Genomic DNA, 17,640 nt, shown 5'->3' with positions numbered 1-17,640 from the left:
AGAATGTACAAATGAGACCCAATGCCTCCCTGCTTGGCACTCAGTCAAGGGTTGGATTTGGGGGGGTCAGATCAACTACAAATAATTCCCAATTTCCCGAGTGTGGCACAAGACATCAGAAAGAGAACACATTTCACTGCGGTAACGTGTGACAATAGTAGGTCTTTGACTTGATTTTGGTCCCGAGTTCAAATCCTGACAAATAGCGGACCTGAATTGTGAACGGATCCCACTCTGTATAAACTTGTTTACTTTGAAATTGAAATAACAAATGGTATGGATTTCCCTTGCTACATTGGTCCTATAGCTCTCACACATGTTCAGAGACTTCAGAGCAGCATTATATTTTTTTAATATATATCTTTTATCCCACGATTTTGTAACCCATTTTTCACCCCTGTGTCAATCATCTAATGTGATCCTGGGCTCTACACACCCTCCGCCAACCTGGGGAGAGCAACGGACTTAACTCATGCTTGAGTGTCCAAGTTACACGTTATTCCAACCAGTTCCTTTCCCCTCCATCAGGCGCCCCGGCTGGCCAGGGGGAGGTAGTTTAGTGACCAGGATTACTGCATGTTTTTGTGAGGGTATCTACCCTAGGGGACAAGGGGAGAACATGCAAACTCCACACAGAAAGGCCCTTTCGCCAACCCCGCCTTCGGGTATGGGCACTGATGACGCGGAGGAGGAAACACGCCGCCAGCACCCACAGCGCCCCGAGCGGGAATCGAACCCAGGACCTTCTAGCTGTGAGGCGACAGCACTACCAACTGTGCCACCGTGCCCCCAGAGCAGCATTATCTGAGCACAATACACTTACAGTTACGTACCTCTTGGTATTAGAACTTATACGGAATCCCTTGAACCATCAGTATATCTGGTTTAATTTCTGTAAAAATATGTATCATTTTAATTCAGTAATTTGATTGGACATTTTAGGAAATAAAGATATGACACTCTCTCAAAGGTCTATACATTATTAAACCATAACTTCAAAATGGCAATCAAAAAGAAATCATCACAAAATATTAGATGGTAAAATAAAATAAAACTTTTTTTTTATTATTTCGAGATGCATCAATCTCATTTCTCCCTCTCCTGTGCAAAAAATACAATTATCTTGCATAATAGAAGTATATATTTCCTCAATCAATTTTGTAGCAAAACAAACAAGCAGATTCTTTTTGACAGCCCTAGTACTCCACATGTCTGCAGGGTTCACAACGGGGCTCTATGGGCTGGCAACTAGACTACTACTGCATCTTCTCCTCTTCCTCCTTCCTCTTCTCTCTCCCCCTCCCTCTCCTCATGCCAGCGGGTGTCCCCCTGTTTCTGACGTCTCCGACGACCACCACCACCCCTAGCCCACCCCCCACCCCCACCGCCGCCCCTTCTGGGGGCTCTGGGCGAATCATCAGAAGTCTGGCTGGACCCTTCGCCGTCCGGAGGGGGCGAATCCTGTCCGTTGGCCGCGTCTCTCTCGTCCTCCCACCGCGGCTGCCGTCGCCTCCTCCTCCTCCTCCTCCTCCTCCTTCCTCCCTCGCGCTAGTGTTTGTTATTTGACAAAGCACATTTAGATTTTAGTTTTGAATAGTTTTCATTTAGTTTTAGTCACATTTTGGTCACCTGGCTGAATGTTTTAGTGTTAGTCAAGTTTTAGTCGACCAAATGTCACAAGATTTTAGTCGATTAAAATGTATTTCGGCGTGCCCTTGATGGCATCGTAATGGCTGATTTTACACTTGCTGAAAATAGCCGATCTACAAGCTTGTAGATCGGCTATTTTCAGCATGCAACCAAGCGTAAAATGACTCGTCTTTTAGTTCTACTGGAACTCTTGTCCACTAGTCCATGATCTGTTGCCAAAATTGTCAATATATTTGTGACCAGATTTGACTGAGAGCCTGCCATCGCCCAAAAAAGAAAAGAAAAACTTTTTTTTCTTTCTTCCAAAATGAGTTAATAGCACAGGCAGACTCGTCACATAATAGAGCATGTCTGAAATAAGTGTCAGAGCTGAAATCGACATGTAAATATGAAATAAATGATTAAACATGTAGCTATATGTGTAATGTTAGAGTCCACAGAAGTGAACCTTTCAAGCCTGTTTTCTCAACTTGCTGTTTTCTGCAAGACATTACTCTATAAGCCATATCTCCAAAACTGGTGGGTCAAACAACCAATATGTCAATTTGAAGCTATGATTCTCTGCTTTCATATGACGAAAATTTTAAAAAATCCAATGGCAGCCCCTCAGTCAAAATTTGTCACATTTAGTCATAGTTTTAATCATCATGCCTTCGTTTATATTTTGTTTTCCTCTGTGAAAAAGGGTAGTCGATGTATAGTCATGGCCTTGACATTAAAGGGATAGTTCAGATTTTTTTACTTAAGTTGTATGAAATACTTGCCATTAATATAGAGGTTGCAACTGTATTAATTGATTGTCCGAGTCCCGTGGTGGGAGTTCTGCTCTGGTTTTGGTGAAATATTAAGTAGTTCCGGTCATTTTGTGGGGGGCACTGGGGCCACGCAGTAAAAGTAAATTAATCCACAAAACGAACGTCATTTGTATTGTTGACCTATTTCTAAAATATTAGTGCAACTTTCGTTCTTTTTTACCCCTCTATCACATATTTGTGTCCATATCACTACGCCCAAAAAATAGTTCCATGTGATGGAGGGGTCAAAGTTGAACAAAAGTCGCGCTAATATTTTAGAAGTAGGTCTGGTCAACAATACAAATTACGTTCGTTTTGTGGATTAATTTACTTTTACTGCATGGCCCCAGTGCCCCCCACAAAATGACCGGAACTACTTGATATTTCACCAAAACCAGAGCAGAACTCCCACCACGGGACTCTGGCAATCAATTAATACAGTTGCAACCACTATATTAATGGCAAGTATTTCATACAACTTAAGTTAAAAAAATCGGAACTATCCCTTTAAGGCTTGTCCTGTTGTCCGGGACGACTAATAAATCTTTCCGGACAAGCGTAATAAAATTGTACTTGGTCCGTTGGTTTCATGTTTTCTAAGCCAACAAAATAGTGTCATTCTGTCAATAGTGACATTATTATGAATAGGACTGATCTATGCCTGTGTATTTGTAATACATGAAATGTATGTAAGATCACAGACATAACATTATAGGGCTATAGTATTAACTTGTTAAACTGAGAATATTCATCTAATATTCAAACCAAAATCCAAATCACCAAAACCAACTTACAGTTAGTTGATTTAAAATGTAGCTGTGTGCTCGTGCTCCGGACAAGGGAGATTTGTGTCTGAAGTGAATGGGAAATTAAGGTGCCTCAAAAAGTTAAAGTTGAGCCCTGGCAGTTTTAGTCGAGGAACGAACACTATACCTCGTACTCCCTGTCCTCCTCTTCGTCCTCGTCCGTGGAGGAGCTGTCCTCGTCTTCGGAGTCGGACTCGTCAGAGTCGTCCTCTTCCAGGTAGCGGTAGCCTTTGATCTTTGTAAGGGAAACAAATCAAAATGATGACCAGGGCTGTCCGTCAGTACGGCCGCCAAATGTTACCAAATGATGAGCAGGGCTGTCCGTCAGCACGGACGCCAAACGTTACCAAATGATGACCAGGGCTGTCCGTCAGCACGGCCGCCAAACGTTACCAAATGATGACCAGGGCTGTCCGTCAGCACGGCCCGCTAAACGTTACCAAATGATGACCAGGGCTGTCCGTCAGCACGGACGCCAAACGTTACCAAATGATGACCAGGGCTGTCCGTCAGCACGGCCCGCTAAACGTTACCAAATGATGACCAGGGCTGTCCGTCAGCACGGCCCGCTAAACGTTACCAAATGATGACCAGGGCTGTCCGTCAGCACGGCCCGCTAAACGTTACCAAATGATGACCAGGGCTGTCCGTTAGCACGGACGCCAAACGTTACCAAATGATGACCAGGGCTGTCCGTCAGCACGGCCGCCAAACGTTACCAAATGATGAGCAGGGCTGTCCGTCAGCACGGACGCCAAACGTTACCAAATGATGAGCAGGGCTGTCCGTCAGCACGGCCCGCTAAACGTTACCAAATGATGAGCAGGGCTGTCCGTCAGCACGGACGCCAAACGTTACCAAATGATGACCAGGGCTGTCCGTCAGCACGGCCCGCCAAACGTTACCAAATGATGACCAGGGCTGTCCGTCAGCACGGCCCGCTAAACGTTACCAAATGATGACCAGGGCTGTCCGTCAGCACGGCCCGCCAAATGTTACCAAATGATGACCAGGGCTGTCCGTCAGCACGGCCCCCAAACGTTACCGTGTCCGTGACGATTCATCATCGTCACACTAATAGTTGTTTTTCTTTAGGCCTTGAACCTTGGAACATGTTACGTACATGACCACCACAAAACCACTATATTTACAACAGCTATTCGAACCCAGTTCAGAAAGTGGGGATAGTAGGAGGAAATTTGATTTTAAACATACATTTGCACGGACCACTCAAAGACCACTCAAAGACCTGTTTGTGTCCTTCGATAACAGGAATCCGAACGTGGAATTATCTGGATGACAATTTAAAGGGTTGTACAAATATTTGCCAATTTAAAATTAATGACAAGAATCTAATATTTAGGCAATATGAAGCCGACGAATAGGTTAGCAATCATTTATTGCACGTGTCATTGCTCAACTTCTTGATTGTTTTGTTTTACTCTTTTGTTTTTTGTTGTTTTATTTTGTTTCTGTTTTTTTTTTGTTTTTTTTTTAGATGTGTATGAGCCAATAATTAAAGTAAAAACTAACTTTTGTGTGAAAAGGGGGCAGGTATTTATAATAATTTATTCTCCTTCCTGCTCCTTTTCGTCATGGGTGTATCAGATAGGTATGATAGACAAATTAATTAGGAAAGACAAATGAATTGTTATCTATTATGATTTGTACTGTATTGTGACACTATGTGCGAAATAAAATGAAATGTTAATTTAAAAAATAAATCACACCCGTGTGAAGTGGGGGGGCGCTCTTATCATCGTGCATCATCATGACATCATCTCATGCCGGGCCAATCACAGTTTGCATCCTCACCTTCGCTCTTCGTTCTTACGCAATGTCTGTGTTTACACAAACACTCAAACGTGTCCATTCATTGTCAACGGCATTTAATGTTTGTGTTATAGGACAAAATGTGGGTTACACACACACTAACAGCTGGACATAGGATGGACTATCAGCCCCTCAAAAATACATTTCTGTTTGGCTTTTATAGGCTTTGTAAACAAGGTCTTCCCTGGGCATTTGTTTCTATTCTTTTGTATATTTAGGTCTTAGCGCCACCTGGTGGTCACCAGTTTAGGCTCTGAGTGCCAATTCTCCCATTATAAAGAAAGAAAGAATTTGTAATTCTATTATGCATGTAATGTGCATGGCTACTAAAAAGATTTATACAAAGAAAAGTAAAAGTGGAAATTGCCGACCTACAAGTAAAGTGTGTAGAACTTGTAGATGTGATGATATTTCCGCCATTTATAGTTTTCCTGAGCAAGACACTATGGGCTCCATTTTCGTCACCGCTTAAACCCCTTATCCCTAAACGTCTTTGCCTTTTTGAGTGGTGCAACCACTCCAAGGAACAGCAATGTCCGTGTTCACCTATGTGTGGTTCACCTATGTGACGTTAATGAGCACCAGTATGAGTACCAGTAGGGGCGCTGTTGTGCCAGAAACAGAGAGAGAGAGAGAGAGAGAGAGAGAGAGAGAGAGAGGAGGGAGAGAGAGAGGAGGGGGAGAGAGAGGAGGGGGAGAGAGAGGAGGGGGAGAGAGAGAGGGGAGTTGCACCACTCGGTTCACACGGGTGAGATTTTTTTACTATTTTGAAAAACATTTTTGAATAGTTCAAATAGCCAATCTACATTGACAAGTTGTGAGCTTGTAGACTGGCCATTTTAACTATTCAAAAATGTTTTGCAAAATAGTAAAAAAAAAGGCAAAGAAGTTTAGGGATAAGGGGTTTAGCGGTGACGGAAAATGGAGCCCTTGACCTCTCTTATCAGCTCATTCGAGCAGCCATCTACTGGGTGAAGCAGTACAAGATATTCCCGTCCCTCGAGGACGAGAACATATTCCCTTTCCTTTTTCCTTTTTTGCACATGTGGACAAAATAAGTTACAAGATTAAACAGAAAGGAGAACTTTGCAGTGTTTCCTGCAGAAAAAAAGCTTTGGCCCGGTGCTGGCCCAGGGGAGAATCTCCAGCTTTGGCCCGGTACTGGCCGAGGGGAGATTCTCCAGCGCTTTGGCCCGGTGCTGGCCCAGGGGAGAATCTCCAGCGCTTTGGCCCGGTGCTGGCCCAGGGGAGAATCTCCAGCTTTGGCCCGGTACTGGCCGAGGGGAGATTCTCCAGCGCTTTGGCCCGGTGCTGGCCCAGGGGAGAATCTCCAGCGCTTTGGCCCGGTACTGGCCCAGGGGAGAATCTCCAGCTTTGGCCCGGTACTGGCCGAGGGGAGATTCTCCAGCGCTTTGGCCCGGTACTGGCCCAGGGGAGAATCTCCAGCTTTGGCCCGGTACTGGCCGAGGGGAGATTCTCCAGCGCTTTGGCCCGGTACTGGCCCAGGGGAGAATCTCCAGCTTTGGCCCGGTACTGGCCGAGGGGAGATTCTCCAGCGCTTTGGCCCGGTACTGGCCGAGGGGAGATTCTCCAGCGCTTTGGCCCGGTACTGGCCGAGGGGAGATTCTCCAGCGCTTTGGCCCGGTGCTGGCCCAGGGGAGAATCTCCAGCGCACGCTTTGGGCTTTTTGCCCTCAAAATAGAAGAGAAGTTCTTCTATTAACGTCTAGGTGTGCAGTCATGGCTATTTTGAGCACAGCAGCTTGAGAGTTTATTTCAACACATTGCCTGTAGTATAATATTAAATATTATATTTCACTCCACTTTTGTTTTCTTTCGCTTGTCTTAATTGGCACGGTGCCAAGAGATTTTAGGTATGGTGTGTGTGACACCGGGGCAAAAAAGGTCTGCAGGAAACAGCTTTCTTCTGCACCGTATTTACTGCGCAAAAAAACCAAATACAATCCGTTTTCCAGCAGAGGTTTTTGTCATTGTTTAGTTTGTCTGAGATTGTGATTGGTTACCTTGTGCCGTGGGCGGGGGATACGAGGCAGCCTGAATGGCTGCTTCCTGGCCAGGCGACGTTCCATCACCCAATAGCAGTAGCAGGCCAGCAACAGAGTGACCAATAGGATGGAGAGCTTGGCCTAAGGAGGCGGGTGCAAAGAGTGCAAAAGAGCCAATGACACGAGAGCAAATTTATTTCGCTCCTATATGCCACTTAAAAAAACGCCCTACCAACAGCCATTAAGAAATGTGAATCCCCAGACTCCTAATTCAACCCCACCCCCCTCTATTGTTCCATACTGTACACGTTTTCCCCCTTTTTTTAAACTTCCGGTATAATACGGTATATGACGATTTCCTTTTTTTCCTCACAGAAGTGTATATCTGTGCGTCTTTAAATGTTCTGATGAATTGAAAATGGAGGACCATGATGTAAACTATAGTCTTTTCCTGGTTTTATCCTCGTAGCAGTTTTAGTATTGACCTGTACTTTCGATTGAACTGTACCCTTAATTTCAGTTTGACTTATATGTGTATGTACATATATGTATATGTACGTATATATTTATTTAGTGTTCCTTGATTGTTATGATTCTATGCTTTGTTATTTCTGATATTCTTGATGTTGTTTTTGATTGTTGTTTTTAACCTGTAAAGCACTTTGTAACTTTATGTTTGGAAAGGTGCTATATAAATAAAATTCATTCATTCATTCATACCCTGCAGTCTGTAAACTGTGAATACAACTTTAAATCAATCAATCAATCAATCAATCAATCTTCTCAGACACATTGTAAGCACACACACAAAATGTCTATTTATCAAATTGCACTATAATTATGGGGACATAGAAGTGTGTAAACACGTACGGTCGCACCTTAGAGTATACAGTATATGAATAGAGACGGCACCGGATTTCTCCTCCCATCCACTTGCATTAAGTTACTCAAAAGCGCATGAGTCGATTTCACTCCTCCTTCCGGGGTAGGAACAGAGTGCATTCTGGGAAGAATTTGGCCAAATCGTGAACGCGCTGCATGGCCGTTGACTATCATTGCGCTCGGTCACGTTTGAAACATAGCGTTCACGTGTCATCATGAACGTGCGCAATGAGAGTCAACGGACCAGCGCGTTCATTTGTTTGGGCCAGCGCTGCAATACCAAATTCGGCCACTATATGTCCATTTCACCTCAGGGTTTCCTCCGGGTGCCGTCTCTATTCATACTGTATATACTCTAAGGGTCGCACACACACACACACACACACACGCACACTCACACACGCACATGCACGCGCGCACACGCACGCACGCACACACGCACACGCACCCTCATGGGCATGTAGGGCCCGGACCAGAGGTAGACTATGAAGATGGCGATGGCCTGCCACCAGTGGTAGATGGTGTAGACGAAGTCCAGACGCTCCTTATCCTCGTACAGCATGCCTAACAGGACTGAACAGCACACGGTGCACAGGTTTTTAGATAGAAGTGTGTGTGTGTGTGTGTGTGTGCGTGTGTTTGTGTGCGTGTGTGTGTGTGTGTGTGTGTGTGTGTGTGTGTGTGTGCGTGTGTGTGTGTGTGTGTGTGTGTGTGTGTGTGTGTGTGTGTGTGTGTGTGTGTGTGTGTGCGTGTGTGTGTTTGTGTGCGTGTGCGTGTGCTTGTGGCATTCACTTCTAGTCATTTTTACTAGTTGACTAGTTGCCTAGTTTACTAGTCGACTAGTCGACTAGTTGTTTAACTACCTATTATGTAAAAAAAATCACACCTGTGTGAACCAAGTGGTGCAACTCCTCTCTCTCTCTCTCTCTCTCTCTCTCTCTGCTCGTCAGATTAGCTTTATTATAGATATGAATGAACCTAGACAGTCAGTAGTTGGATTTGCGTCCAGCAGGTGGCAGCCATGTCACATATGTCTCTCTTTCCAATTTCACGCATGCGCACACCACTCCTGCTCACACAGGGGTACACACACACAAACAAACATTGTAAGCTGGATGTAGAAGTGGTTGCACCACTTAAAAACAAGGAAAAGGAAAAAACTGTGTACATTGGTGACTATAACTATAATCTACCTGATCTTGAGGCCTACAAAATTGGGAAAAAAAAAAAAATTAAAAAAATAACCTTTTTTTTCTCCTTTTCTCCAGTACTAAATCACCTGTAAATCACCTATAGATTTAGTCGACTAAAATGGCGGGCCTTGTAGCCGTCATAATAACTGATTTTTACACGTGCAGAAAATAGCTGATCTACAAGCTCACAACGCGTCGCAATAAAATAAAAAATATTTTTTCGTGAAAGGAAATGTCCGCTTCCGTTACTCTTTCGGCTCGTCAGAAATTTTCAGTAGCACCGAAGAGCCGACTTTAGGCCGGTACCCGCCCCCCCCCCGAACCTCAAATGACGTCAAATTGTAGGCTCTACAGCGCCGAACCGACTTTTATTCGGCTCTAAAATAGGAGTATGAATCGGCCCTTACTCAGCTCATGGGGGCTGTAGTCCCAGACCGTTACTCAGCTCATGGGGGCTGTAGTCCCAGACCGTTACTCAGCTCATGGGGGCTGTAGTCCCAGACCGTTACTCAGCTCATGGGGGCTGTAGTCTCAGACCATTACTCAGCTCATGGGGGCTGTAGTCCCAGACCATTACTCAGCTCATGGGGGCTGTAGTCCCAGACCATTACTCAGCTCATGGGGGCTGTAGTCCCAGACCGTTACTCAGCTCATGGGGGCTGTAGTCCCAGACCATTACTCAGCTCATGGGGGCTGTAGTCCCAGACCGTTACTCAGCTCATGGGGGCTGTAGTCCCAGACCATTACTCAGCTCATGGGGGCTGTAGTCCCAGACCTTTACTCAGCTCATGGGGGCTGTAGTCCCAGACCGTTACTCAGCTCATGGGGGCTGTAGTCCCAGACCGTTACTCAGCTCATGGGGGCTGTAGTCCCAGACCGTTACTCAGCTCATGGGGGATGTAGTCTCAGACCGTTACTCAGCTCATGGGGGCTGTAGTCCCAGACCATTACTCAGCTCATGGGGGATGTAGTCTCAGACCGTTACTCAGCTCATGGGGGCTGTAGTCTCAGACCGTTACTCAGCTCATGGGGGCTGTAGTCTCAGACCGTTACTCAGCTCATGGGAGCTGTAGTCCCAGACTATTCGGAGATTGTGGAATAGTTGCCTGTTTTCTGCACGAGACTATAGCTAATCCAACCGATGGATTGCTATAGGACTGTCCTAGCGCATTTCCATCAAACGAGAGAATAAATAAACACACTCACTGCTGAGGCCGGTCTTGTTCAGGGCGGTGCCGAGTCCCCAGAGCACGGAGAGCACCAGCAGGGGGCCCAGGAGCTGGGGCGTGCGCGGGCTCGGGGACCACCACAGCAGCACCACCAGCAGCACCAGGTGCACAGCGGCGCCCCCTAGCAGGCCCACGCAGCGCGGCAGGCGCAGCAGGGACAGAGACAGGCTGGAGAACACGGATGCAGACAGGCCGTACGTCAGGACCAGCAGCCACAGCTTCTCCAGGCCCAGCGCACACACGCCATAGGACTGAGGAGGAAACAGAAAGATCAACAACAATGTAACCCGATACGGTGTAAAACCTCACGTCACTTTCCAGGCTTTCCACCTCGAAGGAATTCAAAGCCTTGTCTGTGTTACTAAATTGCGTTCCGGGGCCACATTGCATATTCCTGTCGTAGCAAAAATAGCCGATCTACAAGCTCAAAACGCACTGCAGTGTGACACGTTTTGAGCTTGTAGATCGGCTATTTTTGCTATTTATTTGAATTGAAAACGTGAATCATTTTTTTGCTATTTTTTTTATTGGAATCCTGAAAAGTAACCTTGTTATTGAATTTCAAATGCATTTAGTTATAGTTATGTTAACTTTATGAAGACAATAACATTTTAATTCTATAGTCAAGTAGGCCTACTAGTCATTTAATACTAGTCTTGAAGTAATTAAAGCGGGTTTGGAATTGTAACAGCTGAAATCAATACTACACTATATCAATATCAATACTATATCAGGGCTGCATTAACCCATTTTGGGTGGGAATCCCTTTTGGTGTTAGCATTATGCTATGCTTTAGCTATTGAAAAATAGCAGATCTACAAGCTCATAGCGCGCCACCGAGTGGCGCTAAGGTTGGGCGATATGCCAATTTTTTTCAACCGCCCATCGTCTGACAAATATTCGCCGATTAACGATGTATTCGTGTCATAAAAGTAAAGTGAGAACAGCTCACTGCAGGTCGCCAAAAAGCCAGATCTACAAGCTCTCAAGGCGCCGCGTCCTGCCTGTTTTTGCAGCTCCGTTCGCTAGGCGTTGAGAGCTTGTAGATCAGTCTGTTTCTGCAGCGCAGCCAGGGTAACTTGCTCCCTTGCCTTCCCGCACCGGTCCGTCGGAGGCTCGGAGCGGAGCAGGCGAGCAGCGGAGCCCACAAGCTGCTGCGGCCGGGCTGCTGCTGATCTACAAGCTCTCAAGGCATCGCGTCTTGTAGATCTGTCTATTTTTGCAGCGCTGTTGTCGGGGTTCGTTCACGTTGTGAATAAAAATAACGTAGATTACAGGCGGATATGAAGTTCAATCAGTGGGTTGCAGCACGAGTAGGGGCTACACGCTAAGCTAAGCGCTAAACTAAGCGCTAAGCTAACAAATGATCCCCGAGGCTATACACTAACACTAGTAGACAGTTTTTTTATTTCCCCCCCCCGACTTCACGGGTGAGGTATTGGGATTGTGATGAGACACGAGACAGCAGTGTGCATTCTGTTGTGACTGTATATTATTAAACTGCATGGGTCTGGACTCCGGAGCCTAAACAACATGTAGGCTACAGCCTCCCTCAGCTCCCTGGCTCCCAGCCTTTACTCTGGCTGGCGGCTGCCGTAAGTGCCGTGCCCCGGTGCCCGATGCTGCTGAGTGCGGGGACTGTGGGAGCATACAATTATAACGGGAGGAGGTGATTTCCACCCGGCCGCTGTTACTACTTTGCTGGGTCAAATTGATTCACATGTTGCTCACACTTTACAGGTTAATTGGGCTAAATCGTCCCGAGAAATCGCCTAATAAAAATATTCGGCGATTGGATTCGTATATTCGCGATTGACGATGTATTCGTATCGTCACCCAACCCTAAGTGGCGCGCTACGAGCTTGTAGATCTGCTATTTTTGAAAAATCAAAGAACGACTGACATAGAAACATAGCTTTTTCAGAAAACTGTCCGGATGTAGACGACATTTTTAAAAATCTGATCTCAGGTCAGAATGGGTTAAGTGAAGGTGTGGGTGCCGCATGTGGCCCCCCGGGCCGACAGTTAGCCCAACCCATGATACGGTAGGTTCATACCAGGAAGAGTCCGGTGATGGCGAAGATCATCTCGAAGCCGCTGTACACAAAGAACGGGCAGAGCAGACGCAGGCGGTAATCTCTGAGATGTTTGAACGGCAGCTGGAAGATGTTCCCCCAGCCGATGCTGCGCAGGTCGATCTCTTCTGTCGGCCGGTAAGCAGCGCCGCACAGGAACAGGAACTATTGGACAGAGAACAGGAACTATTGGACAGAGAACAGGGACGGTAAGCAGCGCCGCACAGGAACAGGAACTATTGGACAGAGAACAGGAACTATTGGACAGAGAACAGGGACGGTAAGCAGCGCCGCACAAGAATAGGAACTATTGGACAGAGAACAGGAACTATTGGACAGAGAACAGGGACTATTGGACAGAGAACAGGAACTATTGGACAGAGAACAGGAACTATTGGACAGAGAACAGGGACTATTGGACAGAGAACAGGAACTATTGGACAGAGAACAGGAACTATTGGACAGAGAACAGGGACTATTGGACAGAGAACAGGAACTATTGGACAGAGAACAGGGACTATTGGACAGAGAACAGGAACTATTGGACAGAGAACAGGAACTATTGGACAGAGAACAGGGACTATTGGACAGAGAACAGGAACTATTGGACAGAGAACAGGGACTATTGGACAGAGAACAGGAACTATTGGACAGAGAACAGGAACTATTGGACAGAGAACAGGAACTATTGGACAGAGAACAGGGACGGTAAGCAGCGCCGCACAAGAATAGGAACTATTGGACAGAGAACAGGAACTATTGGACAGAGAACAGGGACTAATGGACAGAGAACAGGAACTATTGGACATGCAGAGAACAGGGACGGTAAGCAGCGCCGCACAGGAACGGGAACTATTGGACAGAGAACAGGGACTATTGGACAGAGAACAGGAACTATTGGACATGCAGAGAACAGGGACGGTAAGCAGCGCCGCACAGGAACGGGAACTATTGGACAGAGAACAGGAACTATTGGACAGAGAACAGGAACTATTGGACAGAGAACAGGGCCGGTAAGCAGCACCGCACAAGAGTAGGAACTATTGGACAGAGAACAGGAACTATTGGACAGAGAACAGGAACTATTGGACAGAGAACAGGGACGTGCGCACATATTAGACATCAAAGGGGGCTTCAGCCCCTGCCCTTTTACCCGTCTGTAAAACAACTGCCCTCTCCTCCAGACCCTACGGTGAAAGAAATGCGCAGCATTTCACGTTGAACTGATTTGTTTTTCCAAAATCCATGTCGTTTACACCTGATCAGAAAATATTTCGGCAGACATTTTTAAATGCATTTCGGCCTATTCGGCTTCGGGCCCGAATAGGCAGAAAATATATCACCGAATAGTGAATGCAATTAATGCATTCAAAAGAGCTGATTAAATGTTTTATTGACGCATAATAGTGATTATTATTTAAGTTTCGCCATAACCATTTATTTTGCCATGAATCAGGTAGCTTTAAGGTACAATGAAATGGTAGGAAAATAAATATATAATATTACAACTCTTTCAGCGCCACCTGGTGGTCACCAGTTTAGGCTCCCAAACTCTCCAAAGTGCCAATTCTCCCATTATAAAGAAAGAAAGAATTTGTAATTCTATTATGCATGTAATTTGCATGTCATCACCTGTACCTGTACCAGATTAGAGGAATTTTCTGAAAAAATGAAATGATGAAAAAATATATATAATACAAAAAAAAAAAATCCAAAGGGGGAGACGTCTTGACGCATCCATTACAAAGATGTAAATTAGACGTCTTGACGTTTTTGGCTACTAAACAGTTTTAATCATATTCGGATATTCGGCCAAGAATTTCCTTTTCGGTGCATCCCTATAACAGACGACGCTTCACAAGACAACGCAGCTCGGGGCCACATGGTACAGATCTGCTACATGGTACAGATCCACATGGTACAGATCTGCTACATGGTACAGATCCAGGCTGATCACTTACAATGATCATGGACAGGTAGGCGAAGCCCATCAGGATGCTCTCCACCTTGATGAGAAGCATTGAGCGAGGCAGCCTGGTCAGCACGGTGACGTTGAACCCAGGGATCACCCCGGTCACCGTGGCACCTGGGGGGGAGGGAGGAGAGGAGAGGCCAATTACATATAATTTTTGGGGGTCCTTGACATAGAAATGTTTGAGAACCACTGACATAGAAAGTTTTTCAGAAAACTGTAATTATTTAGAAGACATTATTTTGTCCTAAATGGTTAAGCGTTTCCCCCTCAGTTGTATTCCTTCAGTCGCCACTAGGTGTCACCAGTGGGTTGCTGTACTTATACCACCAGTGTTTTGACAGTGTTTAGTTTTAGTCCTAGTCTCTTGAATAGTTTTAATTTAAAAGACAAAAAATGTGACACTTGTTTACAAGATAGACAAATAGACAAATAGACAATAGACAAATAGACACTTACTATGTAGCCAAAGAACAGAACAGGAATTCATCATAAAGGACGTAAAAAAAAAAAATATACAGTGAGGGGATTTTTCTTTTTTTTTAATATATTTTTTATCCCACGATTTTGTAACCCATTTTTCACCCCTGTGTCAATCATCTAATGTGATCCTGGGCTCTACACACCCTCCACCAACTCATGCTTCCTTCATGCCTGAGTGTCCAAGTTGCTCCTTTACACCTGACAGGGGGGAGTTTCCCTGGTTGGACGTAGCGCGTGGAAGGAACACGTTATTCCAACCAGTTCCTTTCCCCTCCATCAGGCGCCCCGGCTGGCCAGGGGGAGGCAGTTTAGTGACCAGGATTACTGCATGTTTTTTGTGAGGGTACCTACCCTAGGGGACACGGGGAGAACATGTGAGGGTCCTACCCTAGGGGACACGGGGAGAACATGTGAGGGTACCTACCCTAGGGGACACGGGGAGAACATGCAAACTCCACACAGAAAGGCCCTTTCGCCAGCCCCGCCTTCGGGTATGGGCAATGATGACGCGGAGGAGGAAACACGCCGCCAGCACCCACAGCGTCCCGAGCGGGAATCGAACCCAGGACCTTCTAGCTGTGAGGCGACAGCACTACCGACTGTGCCACCGTGCCCCCTTTGCATGTCTTTCTTGACCAGGTACAGAAATGGACACGTCTTACCACAGCTCTTGACCAGGAACAGAAATGGACACGTCTTACCACAGCTCTTGACCAGGTACAGAAATGGACACGTCTTACCACAGCTCTTGACCAGGAACAGAAATGGACACGTCTTACCACAGCTCTTGACCAGGTACAGAAATGGACACGTCTTACCACAGCTCTTGACCAGGTACAGAAATGGACACGTCTTACCACAGCTCTTGACCAGGTACAGAAATGGACACGTCTTACCACAGCTCTTGACCAGGTACAGAAATGGACACGTCTTACCACAGCTCTTGACCAGGTACAGCGTGTGGTTGTAGTCGTGAAGGTAGTCCTGGAGGAAGAGACGCATGGGGAACTCCGCAAACACGAAACTCAGCTGAACGAGGAAGAAGAAGAAGAAGAAGAAGAAGAAGAAGAGAGGCAGAGATCATCTCATGTACTTACTGTATGTACTGTAGTATGCTTTAGATCAGGGGTGTCCAACTCAACTTGGGGGCGAGGGCCACATTGGTCAAAAGGTCACTTGATGGGGGCCACAACCAGTTGTGGACGCACGCTCGATGTCTCAGTCTATCTATCTATCTATCTATCTATCTATCTATCTATCTATCTATCTATCTATCTATCTATCTATCTATCTATCTATCTATCTATCTATCTATCTATCTATCTATCTATCTATCTATCTATATTCATTCTACTGTAATTAATAAACAATGCAATAAGGATCCCCAACAAAACATTTGAAAGTAAAACATTTCAATTTGAAGTAAAGTCATTACTTGTCTACCTGTTTACATCTGCTAATATGCAAAATATCTGCATTTATACTTTTATACAACTAATTATCTAAGGATTTATTAACTACCCATTGAGACCTGAGACCAGATTATACCTGAATATGGCATGATATACCAGGGGGTCTGCAACCTTTTTTTAATGAAGTGCCATGTTTTTATTTTCTAGATCGTCATTGTGCCATATCAACATTAATTAATTTTAATGACACCACGTGAATAATTCCAACATATATTTTACTTGTCCACAAATATAAAGTTTTTCCTTCTTTTTAAAATATTTCTTTCACGTTGTTATAATGATCATTAGAGTCAGGGCAATAACAAGAGTTCCGTTTTAATGAATGTAGAATGCAGGGTGTAATTTACACACAAATGTGAGGGATTTATTTGACTGCATTTTTTTTAATAGTTTATTTAAAACCAAAGATACTCTCTCACACACTAGCCAGTGTGCCAGTGAGCACCCTCCTTTGTGCCAATGTTGGCACTGGTGCGGTGCCTAAGGTTAGCCTGGTTAATAAACCAGACCGAATCAGCCGTTAAATTGCCTGCCGGCGGATTACGGTCTGGACAGGCTCAATTGTACGCCCATTTCCTACACCAGAGAAATGGGGCGGCGAATCGGGACACGGTATGCAATATGGGCGGGCTTTGGTAAAGTGTCTTTCAATGCTTGAGACCTTTGACTGACAGTAGCTCTGACCAATTGCGTCAAAGAGAAAATGTTTCAACCCGCCCCCCTGGAAATGAAATCCAAGCTGAGCCTCCCCAGACTAATATCCTGCGGTCCGTGCGATATTAGTCTGGTTTATTAACCAGGCTAGCCTAAGGTTGCCTACCCCTGGGCCATATACTGTATATGCAGCATAGGCTATTGTAAGTGTCGGGGACACTTGCTGGTTTTAACTTCAATTATTTTTGTTTGAAGTTGATTTATTTGGGATATATTTATTTTGACACTTCTGGTACGTTTGGTTTACCTTTTATTTTGAAACGCCCTGTCACCACACAGGCACGCACCTAAAACCGCTTGTTAGCCCCTCGATAGCCAGAGCAAGGTATAGGATTTTGTTTTGGGTCTTCATTTATTATTTACTTTGGGCTTAATTACTTCTGTTTTTTTTTTGTTTTTTTGGTTCAATTTGCTTTATGCCTGTTTGGGTTTCCATGTTAATGCCTTTACTACTTATTGAATCACTGAATTATAATCGACTATAAAGTATTTTATTGTTGAATTGTACTAACGTGATTACTCAAATGCACTG

At 45.2% G+C, this 17,640-nt stretch overlaps 1 protein-coding gene across 1 annotated transcript in view; it reads right to left on the bottom strand.

Annotated features, from left to right (window-relative positions):
• Nucleotides 1–3,371: 3,371 nt before the first annotated feature.
• The window catches only part of unc93b1 (unc-93 homolog B1, TLR signaling regulator), a gene marked incomplete at its 3' end in the record, with an annotated part of 24,655 nt that continues 10,386 nt past the window's right edge, over nt 3,372–17,640 (bottom strand). Inside the window, exons 8-14 of the mRNA XM_083764319.1 lie at nt 15,858–15,951; nt 14,429–14,553; nt 12,450–12,632; nt 10,370–10,643; nt 8,419–8,543; nt 7,107–7,229; nt 3,372–3,485 (exon numbers count right to left, since the gene is read on the bottom strand). Of these exons, the coding sequence (XP_083620445.1) occupies nt 3,372–3,485; nt 7,107–7,229; nt 8,419–8,543; nt 10,370–10,643; nt 12,450–12,632; nt 14,429–14,553; nt 15,858–15,951 (1,038 nt within the window). The remainder of the gene's footprint in view (nt 3,486–7,106; nt 7,230–8,418; nt 8,544–10,369; nt 10,644–12,449; nt 12,633–14,428; nt 14,554–15,857; nt 15,952–17,640) is intronic.

This window comes from Protomyctophum parallelum (assembly GCF_964188405.1).
Source record: "Protomyctophum parallelum genome assembly, chromosome: 5".
Lineage (NCBI taxonomy): Eukaryota > Metazoa > Chordata > Actinopteri > Myctophiformes > Myctophidae > Protomyctophum > Protomyctophum parallelum.
Note: the sequence above shows the minus strand (reverse complement) of the source record. Positions and strands in the feature narration are given on the sequence as shown.